Below are 19824 nucleotides of genomic sequence, written 5' to 3'. Positions count from 1 at the left end.
TTTTTTTTTTTTTTTGGAACCCATGAACTAGCGCTTACAAGTCAGACGCGTCCAAGATAACTAGGCTTTTTTTTAAGGGGTTTGACAGAGGGAACTGTAACTGCTATGGTCTTATCGTCCCGAAATCGAAGAGAGAAGAAAAACAGGATAGGAAAAAGCCAGCCGTTCCGAGAACGAACATTAACCCAATCAGGATAAAATCCGCCTCGGGCGGGAATCGAACCCGCGGCCTAGCGCTTACAAGGCAGACGCACTACCAACTAAGCTAACTAGGCTTTAATTTACGTGTCTGGTGTTAGTTGAGTTTTATTTTCCTGTCGGAAACGGAACGGATTCTAATGGCGTGCCATCTTGGATTTCCTATGGTTTAGTAAGGCGCCATCGCCATCCTGCCAAAAGAGGAGAAACGAGCTTCAGAAGAGGGGAAATTCCGTGGCATAAAAAGTGGTGACCTCAGAGTTGTTTGTGGAATAGGACCCAAAAAGGGTTAACATTTAACACGTGCGGTGATTCCTGTTGTGAACAGGGGAGTGAGAAGGATGTTACTTCTCTCTCTCTGTCTTTTTTTCTCTTAATAGTTTCTCTCTCTCTATCTCTCTCTCTCTTTCTTAATAGTTTCTACGAAGAAATGAGGTGCGACCCAACACACAACACCTTTTAAGTGTTCCTCTCTTTGTTTCTCCCCCCCTCTCTCTCTCTCTCTCTCTCGCTGTTTCTCGTTATTTATTATCCTTCTGTTTCTTTTCTTTCTGCCCGGTGAAACCTGTCAAACTATAAATTAAGAGGTAAGTATATAGTGGGTGGGTAGATAGATAGCTCCTATGTAGCTATCCTAGGTAGCTAAATACTCCTATGTAATAAGAAAGAGCTACCTAGGTACAGTGAGTGGGTAAGACATAAGACATTAGTGGGGAGCATCATGACCGTGTACAGGATTTTTGTCTCGCCTACAGTAAAGAAGAAAAATTTGACCCGATTACATTACTTTCCTTCCTATAGGATAAGGAAAGTAAAAATGAAGCTCGAGAAGCCCCCCATAAATACAGCCCTGTTGAGTAGATAGTTAGGTAAGCAAGACATGAGCTGGTGAGGGTACCTACTGGGTAGGTAAATTCCCACTAGGTTTATTGAAAGGTTGAAACGATTTGGAAGACTAACTTCTGTGTGACCTACTTCCCTATTACTCGGAATAGGTCGCGCTCTAGGCTTTACGAATTTGATGAGGGCCTTAGGGAAAGAAAGAGGAGGGAGGACAGAGTAGTGGGAGAGAAAGAGACAAACTAAAAGGGGAAAAAGAACGAAAGAAGAGAGAGTGAAAATGGGAGGGGAAGAAAAAGGAGAGGGAGAGATGGGGGAAGGAGGAGTGAGAGAAAGGGAGAAGGGGAAGGAGAAAGGGAAAAAAACGAGGGGAGGAAGAGGAATGGGAGGGAATTTGAAAGGGAACAGAATCTTCTCCCTCCCTAGAGACAGGGCTGGTGTCATTACGTTACTGAGTGAGGAACTTCTTCAGTGCCGTCCCTGGGAGTTGAATTAAGAAAACTATTGGTAAGTGATTTATTATCGATTAGTTTTCATTATTAATTTAAGAGGTTTGATAGAGGGATCTGTAACTGCCAAGGTCTTATCGTCCCGAAGAGGATAGGAGAAAGTCAGCCTTTCCGAGAGGTTCGTTCTATCTACTTGAGATAAAATCCGCCCCGGGCGGGAATCGAACCCGCGACCTGGCGCTTACAAGGCAGACGCGCTACCAACCAAGCTAGACTGGCTTCGCCGCCTATTATATACATTTCTTTAGGTAGGTAGGTAGCAAAGTAAAAAAATAAAAAATGAAAAAATATCCACCGAAATACGTATAGGTAAGTAATCCACGCCACCAAGTATTTGGAAGTGGGATGTGAGAGGAAGGAGATGGGAAAGGAAGACAGAGACACTTGACTAGTAGGAGGTGACGGAATGGGTATGAATATTGGTAAGATGGGTAGGAATGAAAGTTGGGAATGGGAGAGAGACTTCAGGGAAGTAGGATTGGGAGTGAGATTAGAATGTAGGAATGGGTGGGGATAGGGGAATGGGAGAGAGTCGAAGGAGAGGAATGGCTGGGGGATGAGTGTGGTAGGGGGAGGAATAGTGAATGGGTGTGGGGGGGAATATAGGACTGGGAGAGAAAGGGGTCTATACACGTAATAATGCTTGTAATTGAAGTACTTACTTATTCTATTAGTGTGGAACTGTAGGCCCACAAGGTCTTTTTTTTAACCGATTGACATTGAAATGTCTTTTTTTTGCCTGGTGTCTTGTTTTGTTGCTGATGGCAGCAATTTTGCTGATTGTTCGTCCATAATTGAATGAGAAAAAACGCACTAATAGCAAAAAAAAAAAATAGTACCTATACCACCTCCTACTTACTTATTTTGTCACTAGGAATAAGGTACCCATATCTAAGGTATAAGTTAGGTCATAAGTGCTAATTGAGATTGTCTACCTACTTACGGCCCTTGGCTAGGGGGCTAGGTTGTTTACTTGGTCTTTTTGCCAGCCTAGTTAGCTTAGTTGGTAGGATAAAATCCGCCCGGGCGGATTTTATCCTACCAACTAAGCTGATGGGATAATGTTCGTTCTCGGAACGGCTGGGTTTCTCCTATCCTGTCTTCCTTCTCTCTTCGGTTTCGGGACGATAAGACCATAGCAGTTACAGTTCCCTCTGTCAAACCTCTTAAAAAAAAAAAACATATTAGGTACAGAGCTGAAAATAGGGAGTATGCAACCCATCCAGTGTGGCCGTATGTAAGGATGGCCCACTCCACACGTAACGTCAGAGGGTGTCCTATATTTAGTACAGGTACCATACTCGTCTTCATTGCAGCCTCCTAACCTAAACTTTGCCTCCTATAGTGCCAATTCTGAATAAAAGTACTTCCTCTCTCTCTTCCCCCCCCCCTATCTTTCACTACCTCTCATTTTCTCACCTTCTATCTCTCACTCACTCTCTCCCTTTCTCCTGTTCTCTCTAAAGGTAGAACGAGAAAAAGCAAGAGAGAGAGAGAGAGAGACAGAGAGAGAGAAAGAGAGAGAGAGAGAGACAGAGAGAGAGAGAGAAAGAAAGAGAGAGAGAGAGAGAAAGGGAAAGAAGGAAAAAAGAGACAGTAAAGCGAGCAATGAAGTAGGTACAAATAGGAAAGGAGGATAGAAAGAGAGAGAGGAAGAAGAGGGGGGAGAGTAATGGGAAGGAGAGGGAGAGAAGGGAGGGGTATTAAAAACTTAGAAGCGTATGGATGAAAACGCAAATTCCCTTTGGGCCAAGAAAAATGGCTGAAATTTTAGATGATTGTGAGAATGAGAAGAATTTTCCATGAATTTTAAGGCGGATATTTCTTCCGGTATATGGTACCTAAAATACTAGCTATGGTACAGTCTTACATTTGGCTAATTAGCTTTTAGGGGTCAGCGGTTTTCAAAGTTTGGCCGGGGGCAAACCAAAAATGGGCCCATTATAATATAAAATAGGTAGACATTTAAAAATGTAAGTAATTTATACCATGGGGAAAAATCTATATAGGGCCAAACTTCGACAACAGCTGACTTCAAAATAAAAATAGTAATATAAGTTAGGTATACGAGATTAACATAAATCATATGCTCAAGGACCGGTCTTACCAATACATCTGCACCTCGACATCCATCTTTGCAGGTTCAGCAAAAGTGGATATATATATATATATATATATATATAGTTTTAAAACCGGGAGTACTAAACCATAGGCAATCCAAGATGGCGCTCCATCGGAATCGGTTGTTTCCGAAAATTCTTCGAAAGGTAAGGGGGTTACCTACACTAGAAGTGTCAAGTGATAAAAATGCCTACCATTTCCTCACTATTAAGTATTAGGGTATTTCATTTTGGGTGTGGTGACAAAAAAAAGGGGGAATTTGTGTAGGGTGTGAACTTATTGTTTGTACTTAGTTATCATTAAATACAAGGTTGTCCAAGTTAACCTATACACAAGTAACTATGAGGGGGGTTAGGTGTTTATTCCTTCCGGGAAACTGACCACTGTAAAATGGACCATAGCTATATTCACTTTCCATTGAAGCAGTGGTCAATTTTCCAGTGATCAGTTTCCAAAAAGGAAAAAACACCTTAGATCTACTTTGCTACTTTCCATTTTAGATCCTGAAATCTGGGTTAACTATGGTCCATATGATGTATGTGGGGAGGGAAAGCTATTCACAATGGTGAAATTACTTCCTTTTTCAATTTACTTTTTCCCGGTATGTATATTGAGGAGATAAATGGAAAAGAGAGAGAGAGAGAGAGGGAGAGGGCACATATTATTTGGTAAAACCGGGAGGGGGGAGAATGGTCAAATAAATGCAACAAAAAATGGCAGCATATAAGAGGGAAATTGCAAAATATGTCTTTAAAAAAGCACAAACAGATGACGAATAACAATGAACATTAAGTAGACACTTGATTAGAGAAAGACTTGAGTGGTCCGTATCTGGTCTTGAGTAATTCACTACAGGTCTTTCACGATAGATATTAAGTAGAGCCTAGAGACTTTTGATTAGTCTACGGAAACTTGAGTAATCCATTACATGACCTGAATTATTCCACATCTAGTCTTGAGTAGTCTATGACGAACTTTAAGTAGATCCTTGATTACGGGATTTGAGTAGTCCATATCGTCTTAAGTGGTCCACAAAAAACATTAAATGGGGACTTGAGTGATCCACAATGAACATCAATTAGAGACTTGAGTAGGCCATTAGTTGACTTGAGTATTCCACATTTGGACTTGAGTAGTCCACGACAGATATTAAGTAGAAATCTGATTAGTCTACAGAAAGACTTGAGTAGTCCATGAGTTGACCTGAGTTGACATATCTGGGGCTTGAGTAGAGAGGGAGAGAGAGAGAGGGTGGGAGAGAGATGAGAATACTTATTTAAAAAAGATATCTTATTTCGCTTTTCCCCATGTACCAGAACCATTGCTAAGCCTTCTCTCTCTCACTCTCTCTCTGATATGGAAGAGATAACTCGTATTTCCCAATCTCTTTCTTTCTCTCCTTCTTCTTCTCACTCCTAATTTATCATACAACCGCCTTTAGTTAAACTTGAGCCTCCAATAGATCAGTTGCGCTTACTAGGGTGAAGTTTCAAAGTCATAGAGCAGGAAAAATGAGGACCAACGGAATTTTTCTTTTTCTTCTACGACTTCTAGATACCGAGATACATACCGGTAAATCGTGAACTTTGACGTCACGGCATACGCTCCCGTAGGCGAAGACGTCACATCAAATGTCCGAGCAAAGCTCCCTCGCAGGCAACGCATTAATGTGTTTGTGCGCATACGTTTCTGCGCAGTTCTTTCTGCTCCTCTATCTGGTCTCGAGTAATTCACTACAGGTCTTTCACGATAAATATTAAGTAGAGCCTAGAGACTTTTGATTAGCCATTAGTTGACCTGAGTATTCCACATTTGGACTTGAGTAGTCCACGACAGATATTAAGTAGAAATCTGATTCAGGTTAGTCTACAGAAAGACTTGAGTAGTCTATGAGTTGACATCTGGGATTCTGGGGCTTGAGTAGTCCACAACAGACAATCAGTAGAAATCTGATTAGTCTACAGAAAGACTTGAGTAGTCCATGAGTTGACCTGAGTTGACATATCTGGGGCTTGAGTAGTCCACAGGAGGAGCAGGGTGCTCTTCCACTCAACCCAGGGTTTATCACACTTTATGTTGACGCATGTGGAACTGGTTTCTCACATCACCATGGTAACTAGGATCTCCTCGACTGGAGGAGGCGGGGGGTGCAGAGGCTGAAACAGAATATAGCATTGAGAATAGAATATAGATAACCTTTTATACTGCCAGAATGAGACAGAAAAGTTCCTTTACTCCCGGAGTCTAACCAAGGTCTTATGTAGGTATTTGGTACATAATAAATTCACAAATTATAAATAAAGAACCTTGCTAAAATTTAAGTTATTTACTACCATAGATTACTTTTGATAACCTTTAATACTGCCAGAATGAGACAGAAAAGTTCCTTTACTCCCAGAGTCTAACCAAGGTCTTATGTAGGTATTTGGTACAAAATAAATTCACAAATTATAAATAAAGAACCTTGCTAAAATTTAAGTTATTTACTACCATAGATTACTTTTTTTTCTTCATGATTCCTCATCAAAAAATTAAGAAAGGTAAGTAATTGATTGACGTGAACGACCTGGTAAAGTTGAGGCACCTTATTGAAGAAATAGGTGGTATTTCCTTTTCTGGTATCAATTCCCCCCTTTTTTTGTAGCAGATTTAACGGCTTCCAGATATGGGTTACCCTCGCGGTGATCGCACGTTGAATGCACCACTTCCCAATGGTTCGTTTGTGTTAAGCATTGAACGTTGCGCGTGGTTCGAATCTGGATGGGTGACCATCTGAACCATTATCATGAGGAGATGTCTTACCTTTGGGATGATGATGGTGGTGATGATGATGACTCCTACTGGGCCCATGGCCATGTGAGGGGCCACCCCTGTGATGTGGGCCCCCAGCCGGCCCTGGTCTTGAGGTAGGTATTATACTCTGCTGATGGTGATGGGGCCCTCGCTGAAAGTCAAAGAATAATAATAATACTTTTAAGAGATTTGAATGAAACAACTTCATTACAAATTTTCATGAGTAAATGGTTTCTTCAAATTAAATTGATCCCAAGGGCAAGGAAAACCTAGACCCTTGACCAATGGCCTAATGGTCAAAATTCCAGACATTTGTAAACAACAGTTTCAATTTTCTTTAAAGGTTTTTTTTTCAAGAGATTTGATAGAGGGAAAGGGAAAGGTTAGGGAGAAGAATAGAGGGAACTATAACTGATAAGGTTTTATTGTCCCGAAAGCGAACAGAGAAGGAAGACAGGATAGGAGAAGAAAGTCAGCCATTCCGAGAACGAAAATTATACTATAAAAATTTCGTTTGAATTTTATGCTGTGCCCTTTTCGGCGACTCAAATTTTGGGCAGTCCGTCAATCCGGGTTCGATTCCCGCCCGGGGCGGATTTTTTCCTGATGGGATAGGTAATGTTCGTTCTCGGAACGGCTGGTTTTCTCCTATCCTGTCTTCCTTCTCTTCGGTTTCGGGACGATAAGACCATAGCAGTTACAGTTCCCTCTGTCAAACCTCTTAAAAAAAATCTCATTATTTATCTCTCTTAGGCCAGCCACTCACTATCATACCTTTGACAAATGGAGTGTGCCTGAAGGTATGTGATGTGTTCCAATCCACTCGACCCCAAAAGAAAAGAAAATAACCCGCCTAGCTAGCTTGAGGTTACAAAGGGTTTATCATCCTTCAAAAAGAAAGCACAAGTCCTCATGATGGTTGACTGCGGTTCAGGGCGAGCCAATTAAACATGGCTAGAGACCACCACTCTGGTGTATGGCTAATACAAAAAGATTATCTTTTTTACTTTCCTTATCCTGTAGTAGAATAGAGTAAATTATGCCGGACTACATTACTTTCCTCATACTATATGAAGGAAAGTAATGTATCTCTGCCATGAGATTTACTCTGTTCTCCGAAAGCTAAAGCCGCTAAACCAATGATTACTCACCATTCGTCGTAGCGTGGACATGGGGCTGCGCAGCGTCTGACTCAGACTTATAACCTTTTATACTGCCAGAATGAGACAGAAAAGTTCCTTTACTCCCGGAGTCTAACCAAAGTCTTGTGTAGGTATTTGGTACATAATAAATTCACAAATTATAAATAAAGAACCTTGCTAAAATTTAAGTTATTTACTACCATAGATTACTTTTTTTTCCTCATGATTCCTCATCAAAAAATTAAGAAAGGTAAGTAATTGATCGACGTGAACGACCTGGTAAAGTTGAGGCACCTTATTGAAGAAATAGGTGGTATTTCCTTTTCTGGTATCAATTCCCCACTTTTTTTGTAGCAGATTTAACGGCTTCCAGATATGGGTTACCCTCGCGGTGACCGCACGTTGAATGCACCACTTCCCAATGAGTTAAGCATTGAACGTTGCGCGTGGTTCGAATCTGGATGGGTGACCATCTGAATCATTATCATGAGGAGATGTCTTACCTTTGGGATGATGATGGTGGTGATGATGATGACTCCTACTGGGCCCATGGCCATGTGAGGGGCCGTTATAGGTATGCCTTCAAAATATTAGTGTCCAGGAGTGAGAACTTCGTGGGAGTGCACCAAAAAAGTTTTAGTGTATTTTTTTCAACTGCACATGAAGTATAGCAATAGATGGTTTACCAATTATTATCATTATCATCTCGCTACCAATGTCACAAGGAACCGTGGAGTTAATCTTTACAGAACAATAAATAATAATTGATTCTGTGTACAATTTTCTGATATTGACACCCAATATTTCTGGAATCATGGATGACTCGTCAGATATCAATGTCGATAATATGCCAATTATGATTTTTGTCAATGGCAATTATGCTTTTGCCAATGTCAATTATGATTTGCTCTATTATAAAGACATTTAATGCTCCATTAGAACTATTCATTATCAAGGAACAAGGTCTCGTCTCCAGGATGTTTGGATTCAAGGTGGATTTAGTAGAATCTTCGTTTGCTCTATTGTGATTGATCTTGACATTAGAATGATAATGGTTCATTAACACTGATCTTTTGATATTGTGAAGAAATAGTTGTTTTATGAACTGTAGACCTCATTCAGACTCTTTTGCCGATGCTAGGACTTTAACAAAACCTTCCTTTTTTCATCTTTTCATCTCTCACTTTTATTAATTTTCTGGTAAATGGGTTTATTTTTCAGTTATTTGAATAATTAGTTTCTTTATTGCAATTTGTTTCCATCACTCTGGTATATGGCTAGTACAAAAAGATTATCTTTGTCACTTTCCTTATCCTGTAGTAGAATAGAGTAAATTTTGCCGGAATACATTACTTTCCTTATCCTATAGGAAGGAAAGTAATGTATTCTGGCAGATTTACTCTATTCTGCCATGAGATTTACTCTATTCTCCGAAAGCTAAAGCCGCTAAACCAATGATTACTCACCATTCGTCGTAGCGTGGACATGGGGCTGCGCAGCGTCTGACTCAGACTAGCCGCTTTCTGTTTCTTCGGATTGGATGACGGCGTGTGCACGGCGCAACACTTGATGACTCCGCCCATCACAATAATGAACGCGACCACGCCCACTAGACACGCCCACCAGTTCTCCGTGGACCAGGAGCGCAGGGATTGGAGCGTCTCGCGGTTCAGCAGCATGTTCTTCAGGCGCGCCAGCGGACCCTCGGCGTCAACCGCACGACACCGGTAGAACACGTCACAGTAGCCCTGGGGGGGAGAGAAAGGAGGGGGAGGTTATTGGATCGAAACGGTGTGAGTTGGGAGGGTTATGATTTTTTCCCCACCATAAAGATAAACAGTTTGCCCGGTTTGGCAGTGTTCAATCCAAAAGAAAATTTCCTTTAGATTTGATATTTGATTATGGTTTAATTGTATCCGTGAGGAAACCAAATATAAGGGGAAAAAATTCTACGTGACTAAATTACTTTCCTTCTTGTAGGATAGGAAAAGTAAAAACATATGGGTTTAAGTTGTAGCTTGTAGCATGATTATCTCGGTGTACCTAAGTCTCAAATGATGGGCTATACAAGACACAATATTAACCCATTCATTAATTGCTAGGTCACTATGGATGCACGAGAAAACAATCTAATAGTTGGAAATTATAATGGACTTTCACAAAGTTACCGAGTCTTTTATTTAAAAGCCACAACAATGAAAAAGAAAGCTCCTTTTTGTGTTTAACCTAACCCTTTGACACTGGTCGCTGCTCACCTGAGACATCTCTTCTTTGTAGCAATTTTTCATTGACTTGATTTTTGAACAAGTACCCTTTCAATGGAGTATCTATGAAATTCACGAGTAAAACTCTCACCTGAAAGTTATCACAAGGGGAGCCCGGCCTCAAACTGATTCCTCCCGGGGGCAAATCCACACTGGACTGCACACCTGAGACATCTCCTTTTTGTAGCAATTTTTCATTGACTTGATTTTTGAACAAGTACCCTTTCAATGGAGTATCTATAAAATTCACGAGTAAAACTCTCACCTGAAAGTTATCACAAGGGGAGCCCGGCCTCAAACTGATTCCTCCCGGGGGCAAATCCACACTGGCCGCAAACTCTGACGTAGATCTACACACCCCGCCCCTCGTATCATTACTACAGGCAAGCTCACACAGCTTCCTCTTATCTATGTTGTTCTGAGATGTGAGGAAGCACTCGTGCAGTCCCCACTCGAGACATATGGAACCCGTGCACTCTCCGTTGATACAAAGCTGAGTACCTGAGGGGGAGTGCAGTCCCCACTCGAGACATATGGAACCCGTGCACTCTCCGTTGATACAAAGCTGAGTACCTGAGGGGGAGCAACAAAATGGTTAACACAGAGTAAGCAAAGAGTAATAACAGAGAGTTCTATCTATGTTGTTCATGTGAGGAAGCACTCATGTAGTCCCCACTTGAGACATATGGAACCCGTGCACTCTCCGTTGATACAAAGCTGAGTACCTGAGGGAGGGAGTGACAAAGTGATTAACACAGAGTAAGCAAAGAGTAATGATAGAGAGTTCTATCTATGTTGTTCATGTGAGGAAGCACTCATGTAGTCCCCACTCGAGACATATGGAACCTGTGCACTCTCCGTTGATACAAAGCTGAGTACCTGAGGGGGAGTAATAAAATGATTAACACAGAGTAAGCAAAGAGTAATAACAGAGAGCTCTATCTATGTTGTTCATGTGAGGAAGCACTCATGTAGTCCCCACTTGAGACATATGGAACCCGTGCACTCTCCATTGATACAAAGCTGAGTACCTGAGGGGGAGCAACAAAGTGATTAGCACAGAGAAAGCAAAGAGTAATGGCAGAGAGTTCTCTTATCTATGTTGTTTATGTGAGGAAGCACTCGTGCAGTCCCCACTTGAGACATATGGAACCCGTGCACTCTCCATTGATACAAAGCTGAGTACCTGAGGGGGAGCAACAAAGTGATTAGCACAGAGAAAGCAAAGAGTAATGGCAGAGAGTTCTCTTATCTATGTTGTTTATGTGAGGAAGCACTCGTGCAGTCCCCACTTGAGACATATGGAACCCGTGCACTCTCCGTTGATACAAAGCTGAGTACCTGAGGGGGAGTAATAAAATGATTAACACAGAGTAAGCAAAGAGTAATAACAGAGAGCTCTATCTATGTTGTTCATGTGAGGAAGCACTCATGTAGTCCCCACTTGAGACATATGGAACCTGTGCACTCTCCGTTGATACAAAGCTGAGTACCTGAGGGAGGGAGTGACAAAGTGATTAACACAGAGTAAGCAAAGAGTAATGATAGAGAGTTCTATCTATGTTGTTCATGTGAGGAAGCACTCATGTAGTCCCCACTTGAGACATATGGAACCTGTGCACTCTCCGTTGATACAAAGCTGAGTACCTGAGGGAGGGAGTGACAAAATGATTAACACAGAGTAAGCAAAGAGTAATAACAGAGAGCTCTATCTATGTTGTTCATGTGAGGAAGCACTCATGTAGTCCCCACTTGAGACATATGGAACCTGTGCACTCTCCATTGATACAAAGCTGAGTACCTAAGGGGGGAAGTAACAAAATGGTGATTAACACAGAGTAAGCAAAGAGTATATAAAAGATGAGGTGATTTCGAGACAGAAACCTAATGGTCATTTGTGAAGAAGTATGTTTGAGACCAATGAACTTGGTGTCTCAAAATTGCACTGTCTCAAAATCACCCTAATCCACTATAGGAAATTTTTTGCTGGCGTAAAGTGTTATAGCTCGTTCACAATGCACGAAACGAAATTTTCTTTAATAGGTACGATTTTTTTTTCTTTTTGTGAGGCGTATACAAATGAATTAGAGATAGAGTGTTCACATTGCCAACGAAGAAAAATTCGATCAGTATGAACGGGCTGTTACTTGATATTATTTCGTACTTACCCTCATTGCATCTAGTCTTGTTGGCTTTGGGCGGTGGCGGGGGACACTCGGGACTTTTACCCGAGCAAGTACTAGACCAGGAACATTCAGCCTCACCTCTACACTCATGTCGTTCTGACGGAGGTACAAAGCGACAGGTATCCGAGTAGCAGCATGGACCTTGACTAGGACTGAAACAGCGGAGAGAATATGTAGGTAAATATGCTGTCAAAAAGTCAACCGCTAGACTGTGTTATTAGGTTACTCGTATTATTAGAAGAATTGAAGTTGATACAGTCTCAGCTTAAAGTCCTGCAGTGGGAGAACTTTTTATGTTACGTACAATGTACAAGAGGAGATGAAGTAACATACCTACAATGCAAATGCATTTTCGGCATATTGAAACTTAGATTGCAATGAGAACGAGATTTTGCAATGAGAACTCAACCTTTGCTATTTCAGGCTGGTATTCTCCCTGTTTTAAGTCCCCCAGACAGACTAAGCTGGTCTACTCCGTGTAAAAAGGCCCCCAGCCAGCAGTCAGACAGTGTGTGAAAAATAATATTTTTCAATCTTATTCTGCAATTTTACCAGTAGTGCCCCTCAAAAATAAACGAAATCTTACCTGCACTCGGTATACGCTTTCCTGGCACACCCTTTGGCGGACGCATTCAGACGGAGATCCTCCTGCTTCATTTCCCGCGGATAACAGCACCGATCATTCTCACACTCTTCATCATCGTATCCACAATCACACTCCTCACCCGCCTCCACGATCTTGTTCCCGCAGAACGCGCCCTCCGATGCTGAAATGAATGAAAATGGGTGTGAAAACAAGGAATGAAACTGTTGAAAAAGAGTGTTTCACGGCCGTTTTTGTTTCGTAGCAATGATTGCTACACTGGAGGCTTGTGGTCTGTGTAGTAGCAAGCCCATCCCGTAGTATGCCTCTCATCAGATTTGTCAGAAGAGACACAATACTTCCCATTTAGGCGCTGGGTCAACACGAGAACACCAGAAAGTAACCTTCAAATATTTGCAATCAAATACCGAATGCAATTTTTTTCTTTTTTGTCGATGGTAGGATTCGAACCCGGGACCTTCTGCATGGCCAGCAAGCGCGTTACCACTGGGCTAATCGTGACCTTTCACAAGACCAATACGCGTAAAGCTGCCTAAAATACGGCAGAGCTTGTTCTACAATAATTAACCACTAGAAACTCCTTTTGCACCGAATTTGGAAACATTTCATTCCCCTATCCCTGTCTGGCTAGGGGACGTTAAACAGAGAGAAGACTAGCGTCTGGCTGTGGGACTATAAACAGGGAGGAGAACAGCTAACCCTAACCAGCCTAGCAAGCTGGCAGTTCCTCAAAGGGTTCTCTCTGCTTTTAAAGACCAAGCACAAGTCCTCACGATGGTTGACTGCGGTTCAGGACGAGCCAGCCAATTTGACATGGCTAGAGCTAGAGATCATCACCCCGGTGTATAGCAGATACAAAAAGACATCTTTTCTTTATTCTGCTATCGCCATTCGGCGAAAGCTAAAGCCGCTACAACAACAACAACATTTCATTCCAAAGAGAGTAGCATTTCCGGAAGAAGATTACACTTACATTTGAAGCAGTTCCTTTTCTTGCTAATATACATGGCATCCAGTACGCTACTGATATTGTTAACACTACACGAGGAGAATTTGCTATTGTTCGGCCGATCACCACTGGTGGCGGAAGCAAACATGATGTAGTTCCCGTTTAGACCACCAGGGCGACACTCGGACGGGTAATCGTGAGGGGAGCCGAAATTGTGACCGATCTCGTGAGCAAGGGTCAGCTGAGATACCTGGAAAGTGAGGACCAAAGAAATGAGTTTGAAGTTTCAATTTTCCGTAGGAAAATGGCCTAATGGTCAAAATTCCAGACATTTGTAAACAACAGTTTCAATTTTCTTTAAAGGCTTTTTTTCGAGAGATTTGATAGAGGGAAAGAAGGGAAAGGTTAGGAAGAAGAATAGAGGGAACTGTAACTGCTAGGGTTTTATCGTCCCGAAAGCGAAGAGAGAAGGAAGACAGGATAGGAGAAGAAGAGACCACCAGGGCGACACTCGGACGGGTAATCGTGAGGGGAGCCGAAATTGTGCCCGATCTCGTGAGCGAGGGTCAGCTGAGATACCTGGAAAGTGAGGACCAAAGAAATGAGTTTGAAATTTCAATTTTCCGTAGGAAAATGGCCTAATGGTCAAAATTCCAGACATTTGTAAACAACGGTTTCAATTTTCTTTAAAGGCTTTTTTTTTCAAGAGATTTGATAGAGAGAAAGGAAAAAGTTAGGAAGAAGAATAGAGGGAACTGTAACTGCTAGGGTTTTATCGTCCCGAAAGCGAAGAGAGAAGGAAGACAGGATAGGAGAAGAAAGTCAGCCATTCCGAGAACGAAAATTATACTATAAAAATTTCGTTTGAATTTTATGCTGTGCCCTTTTGGCGACTCAAATTTTGGGCAGTCCGTCAATCCGGGTTCGATTCCCGCCCGGGGCGGATTTTATCCTGATGGGATAGGTAATGTTCGTTCTCGGAACGGCTGGCTTTCTCCTATCCTGTCAATCTCATTATTTATTTATCTCATTATTTATCCACAGCCACTCACTATCAGGTATCAGGTCTACCTGATAATGAGCAGCTACCCATAAACCTTCTAGTGTTATATTTTACCTTAGGAGGTACACGGGAGTTATAGTTGACAAACGTGATGATGCCAGTGTTCAGACTGCGTTTGGTAGATTGGTACAGACCGCCTATGGTCTCCGTGTAGGTCTTGTACTTCTCACAAATTCCGCCTGAGGCGCCTGCGAAGAGAAAATAATAATAATAAAATTAGTGTTTGGTATACAGTATGTTATAGGTATGCCTTCAAAATATTAGTGTCCAGGAATGAGAATTTCGTGGGAGTGCACCAAAAAAGTTTTAGTGTATTTTTTTCAACTGCACACGAAGTATAGTAATAGATGATTTACCAATTATTATCATTATCATCTCGCTACTAATGTCACAAGGAACCATGGAGTTGATCTTTACAGAACAATAAGTAATAATTGATTCTGTGTACAATTTTCTGATATTGACACCCAATATTTCTGGAATCATGGATGACTCGTCAGATATCAATGTCAATAGTATGCTTATTATAATTTTTGTCAATGGCAATTATGATTTTGCCAATGTCAATTATGATTTGCTCTATTATAAAGACATTTAATGCTTCATTAGAACTATTCATTATCAAGGAACAAGGTCTTGTCTTCAGGATGTTTGGATTCAAGGTGGATTTAGTATAGGGATGCCGTATCGAATCAAGAATATCGATATTACCGATATCGATATTATCGAAAGCGCAATATCGATATGCGATATTATCGAAACAAAAATATCAATAACCCGAAATATCGAATATCGATATTATCGTTATTTATCCCATTCTTACAGAATACAGGTACAGGTACACCAAGGCTGACCAAGGGTTGTATGCAGACTATGCAGAGCAGAGAGTAGAGACGTTCCTCAAGTTGAGGAAGCCTAAAGGCACCTCTGGCTGGAGCTACGTGAATACTCACTCAAACAAATTTAATGTAAACAAGCACTTTTTCATATTTATAGACAGCCTAGTTAGCTTAGTTCTTTAGTTGGTAGCGCGTCTGCCTTGTAAGCGCTAGGCCGCGGGTTCAATTCCCGCCCGGGGCGGATTTTATCCTGATGGGATAATGATTGTTGCGCTCACCCTTGTAGTGCGGCCGGCATGCGATGTCATCATCAATCTGGGAATAGAATAGAATAGAATAATATAGTAGAGTAGAATAGAATAGAATACCTTGTTTATCCTGCCCGAATAGGACTGAAAAGTCCCTTTACCCCTAATGGTGGTAGTAGGGAGTAGAACAGAATAAAATAGAATAGAATAGAATATCAATCTAGTACTAGTAAAAAGGGGACACAAAATATAGTCAAAAATACTTCTCAACAGCCTCAGGAGTAAGATTTTCATTTACATGTATTAAAGTGTGCTAAAATTGAATTCGAAAAGTGCAAGATTTACATTACACCCACCAAAATCTATCCTCCAATCTTTTGTATTTCGATTTTTCCCCCTCCCCTCATTCATTTTTCTCTCCTCTTTTAATGTCGGCATGGCAATTATTTTTTTTTTTGAAATTTTGTCTCACTTTAGAGGCGTGAACCCCGAAGGAGCAGCAAGTGATATGCTATTTGGTTAAGTCAGTTTCAAAGCTTACCTTGACTCGTTGTACTTCAAACTGAATGTTCCTGTGTTCGATCTGGCCATCAAACCGGGTGTCCCGGTAGATATAATTGACCGCGGTCACGTGATGGGCTATCAGGGATAGGATCTCCTCTCGAGTCTTGTCAGCGTTGTAATTCACCTGGAGGGAAGAAGAAAGGGGGAAATTATATAATTTATATACGGGAGAAATTGCAGTTTTTCCACCCTATTAGTAAATGGAGAAATTGGGAGATCGATTAATCATTTATTTATTTAGTAGTTTAGTCAGTTGTGGAGAAATCAGGCATCCCTGTCACACTCCATTCTGAAAAGTAAACGGTTCAGATTTTTCCTATGGGATTTTGTCTCCAGTATAGATTTTTGATAAAAAGGACTTCGGTATATGGCCATCTATATTGCAGCCAATATTTTTGGAAGTGTTTGGTTGACAGTGTCAAATGCTTTTTGGATATCAATCAATGTGATGTAAATAAAATCCCCCCCCCACACACACACTTCTATGGTTTTTTGACTTATTCTAGGATGATTGGCAGCTGAGTTTAATTTTTACACCTCTTTTCTTAGAAGCAAAGATCAGAAACAATGTTGCAATTGGTCACAAAGTTATCTTCTCACCATTTGCCTTTTTTTTTTTTTTTTTTTTTTTTTTTTTTTTTTTTTTCAAAAAAAAAATCAGTCCGCTCCCGTTATAGCTCCTCCTCATTTTCCCCCGCGATTCCCCTTCCTCCCTTCTTCATTCCTGCGCTTTCTCGTATCGGTTAGGAAGGGAACAGGAATAAGTTAGGCGAATGATGTTAATGTATAATTTTCATGTTATCTTATCTTATATTACAGAATATAAACCATCCTTATAAACTAGGTAGAGATAAGATTAAATACGTGGTTAAACAAGTCGTGTTCCTATGTCGTACTGATTGTTATCGACAAGCGCGTAGGTTTATTGATGCTCAGAGTATTGTGTACGGTGAATATTTCTCATGTGGAGCAGAGATGATCAAGAGAGGTTCAGAACTGGTATAGTTTTTCGCAGTTGTCGATTCGGTTTCTGGAAGACAAATATTACTGGTCGGTTGTTGTCTGTATATTGTGTGTCCGATCATCCAGGAACAATACGGCCAGGTTATCCGATGGTGTACTCTTTATAAAGTGCGCTCCGGTTATGCTCCTCGCGTCATTTTCCCGCGATTGCCCTTCCTCCTCTTCTTCAGGCTCCTGCTCTTCTCTTGTGCTGAACAAGGGAACAAGTAAGTAGCCTCGGCCTCCAGAGGGTTCAGATGGTTATCTTCCGAATTGTCGTCGGCCGTAGGAGGGTAATCGTCTTCGTCGACGCCGGAATTGGCCACCCGATCCATCCAGGACATTCCGGCCTGGTTATCCGGCACTCCGCAACCTCCGAAATGACCTGAGAGAAAAATCGTGCTGGTTATGAAATGTTTTTATTACTATTTAATAAAAAAGGAAAAAAAACTTCTATTACATTATGTTCTTCTTATAATCTTTTTTTTTTTTTTTTAATTAATCTGGGTGATCATCTACACCTTGGTTAGACTGCGGGGGAAAAGGGACTTTTCAGTCCTATCCTAGCAGGATAAACAAGGTATATTCTATTCTATGTACCCTATAAGGATAAGGCCACTATGCATAATATATGTAAGTAATGCGAAAGTGTTGGAATTGGTCCAAATTTTCAAAATCGGGAAGAAATGCTTGAAAATTTATGTTTTAGAAACCCCCCGAGTCCCGAGTAAAAAAAAAAAAAGATTCGCTTTCACACTACATTCCAGCCAGCCTAGTTAGCTTGGTTGGTAGTCCATCTGTCTTTTAAGCGCTGGGCCGCGGGTTCGATTTCCGCCCGGGGCGGATTTTATCCTGATGGGATAATGTTCGTTCTCGGAACGGCTGGCTTTCTCCTATCCTGTCTTCATTCTCTCTTCGATTTCAGTACGATAAGACCATAGCAGTTACAGTTCCTTCTGTCAAACCTCTTTAAAAAAAGGCACATTCCATGTCGAGAATTTTGTAGATCTGATGGATGGCATTTAGGACATTCCATACCTATCCGGGAACAGAAAAGTCAGACAATTTTCTTCCCCGGGCTGGATTCGAACCCAGTACCTCCAGGTTGAAACTCACTACTTAACCACTCGGCCAGAGAAGTAATTTTTTACTTACCCGTTCTCAAATGTTCATAGGGGTCCTCAATGTCCGCCTCCTTGTACATGATGGTATGGAACTTCCCCTCCTCTTGCCTAGGAGCGGTTTAGGACATTCCATACCTATCCGGGAACAGAAAAGTCAGATAATTTTCTTCCCCGGGCTGGATTCGAACCCAGCACCTCCAGGTTGAAACTCACTACTTAACCACTCGGCTACAGAAGTAATTTATTTTACTTACCCGTTCTCAAATGTTCATAGGGGTCCTCAATGTCCGCCTCCTTGTACATGATGGTATGAAACTTCCCCTCTTCTTGCGTAGGAGCGGGGGAGGGTTTGGTGGCGTTGGCGGCCGATGGGCGGAAGTATCGGGCCGCCTTCTCCACATAGTAGGAGCCGGATTTGGGCGAGATGATTTTGCCCTCGAACAGACCTAGGAGCGGGAGAGGGTTTGGTGGCATTGGCGGACGATGGGCGGAAGTATCGGGCCGCCTTCTCCACATAGTAGGAGCCGGATTTGGGCGAGATGATTTTGCCCTCGAACAGACCGTCCAGAGTAGGGGCGGGGGAGGGTTTGGTGGTATTGGCGGCCGATGGGCGGAAGTATCGGGCCGCCTTCTCCACATAGTAGGAGCCGGATTTGGGCGAGATGATTTTGCCCTCGAACAGACCGTCCAGAACCGAGCCAAACACGTAGCTGTCTGGCTCACCTGTGAGAAGAGAGCAATTAATGTTAAAAATCAAGTTCCTGTTAGTACATATTTTAACTGATTTAACTCAATAATAAGAAATAAGGAAAGTAAAAATGCGTCAAAGTCCTCCTCTTAAGAGCCATTTCACACTGAGCGGATTTTTACCGCGCGGATTCCGCTCTCGCGGTTTTTTTCCGCCTAGTCAGTGAGTGTTTAATGAGTCCTTTCACACACAGCGGTATTCTAGTGAAATCCGCGCGTTTTCCCTGCGGATCCGCTGGACGTCCGCAGAAATTTAGACCCGCGATCGCGGTTTTTTTCCCGCTGCAGTAGTAGTCATATTGGTAGGTATGTCAATCGCCAACAACTGGAAAGCGGGTCCCAATCAAAGATTTTGGAGGAAAGGTTTTTACTGACGAGGGTTTTACCCTTCATTAGACGACAAGCTACCCGCCTCCCCATATTTAACCTCAGTTAAGCCAGAGTCCCAAAGCCGATCGATTGCAATCGAAATCGACTGGAACAAGGATTTTGATGTAGAAAACAAGTGCATAAGATCAAAAGGATTTTGGTGGGTGGGGGCAAGGCCGTATTATTTTTTTCTTTTACTGTAGGCCAGACTCCAAAAATTTGGAGCATCCGACACCCCCCCCCCCCCCCCCCGACAAACTCC

General features: G+C 41.9%; 1 protein-coding gene across 1 annotated transcript in view; it reads right to left on the bottom strand.

Moving 5' to 3' along the window:
- Positions 1 to 4348: 4348 nt before the first annotated feature.
- Positions 4349 to 19824, bottom strand: part of LOC103518111 (disintegrin and metalloproteinase domain-containing protein 10) — a gene marked incomplete at its 5' end in the record, with an annotated part of 15634 nt that continues 158 nt past the window's right edge. The window contains 17 exons of the mRNA XM_026829994.1: positions 4349 to 4871; positions 5660 to 5824; positions 6471 to 6612; positions 9070 to 9351; positions 10133 to 10368; positions 12036 to 12205; positions 12640 to 12820; positions 13631 to 13856; positions 14724 to 14861; positions 15758 to 15823; positions 16298 to 16510; positions 16858 to 16864; positions 17269 to 17291; positions 17559 to 17707; positions 18701 to 18892; positions 18936 to 19226; positions 19602 to 19668. Of these exons, the coding sequence (XP_026685795.1) occupies positions 5733 to 5824; positions 6471 to 6612; positions 9070 to 9351; positions 10133 to 10368; positions 12036 to 12205; positions 12640 to 12820; positions 13631 to 13856; positions 14724 to 14861; positions 15758 to 15823; positions 16298 to 16510; positions 16858 to 16864; positions 17269 to 17291; positions 17559 to 17707; positions 18701 to 18892; positions 18936 to 19226; positions 19602 to 19668 (2475 nt within the window). The remainder of the gene's footprint in view (positions 4872 to 5659; positions 5825 to 6470; positions 6613 to 9069; positions 9352 to 10132; positions 10369 to 12035; positions 12206 to 12639; positions 12821 to 13630; positions 13857 to 14723; positions 14862 to 15757; positions 15824 to 16297; positions 16511 to 16857; positions 16865 to 17268; positions 17292 to 17558; positions 17708 to 18700; positions 18893 to 18935; positions 19227 to 19601; positions 19669 to 19824) is intronic.

This window comes from Diaphorina citri, unplaced genomic scaffold (assembly GCF_000475195.1).
Source record: "Diaphorina citri unplaced genomic scaffold, Diaci psyllid genome assembly version 1.1 scaffold2078, whole genome shotgun sequence".
NCBI lineage: Eukaryota > Metazoa > Arthropoda > Insecta > Hemiptera > Psyllidae > Diaphorina > Diaphorina citri.
The sequence above is the reverse complement of the archived record's forward strand: the minus strand, read 5'-3'. Positions and strand labels throughout refer to the sequence as shown.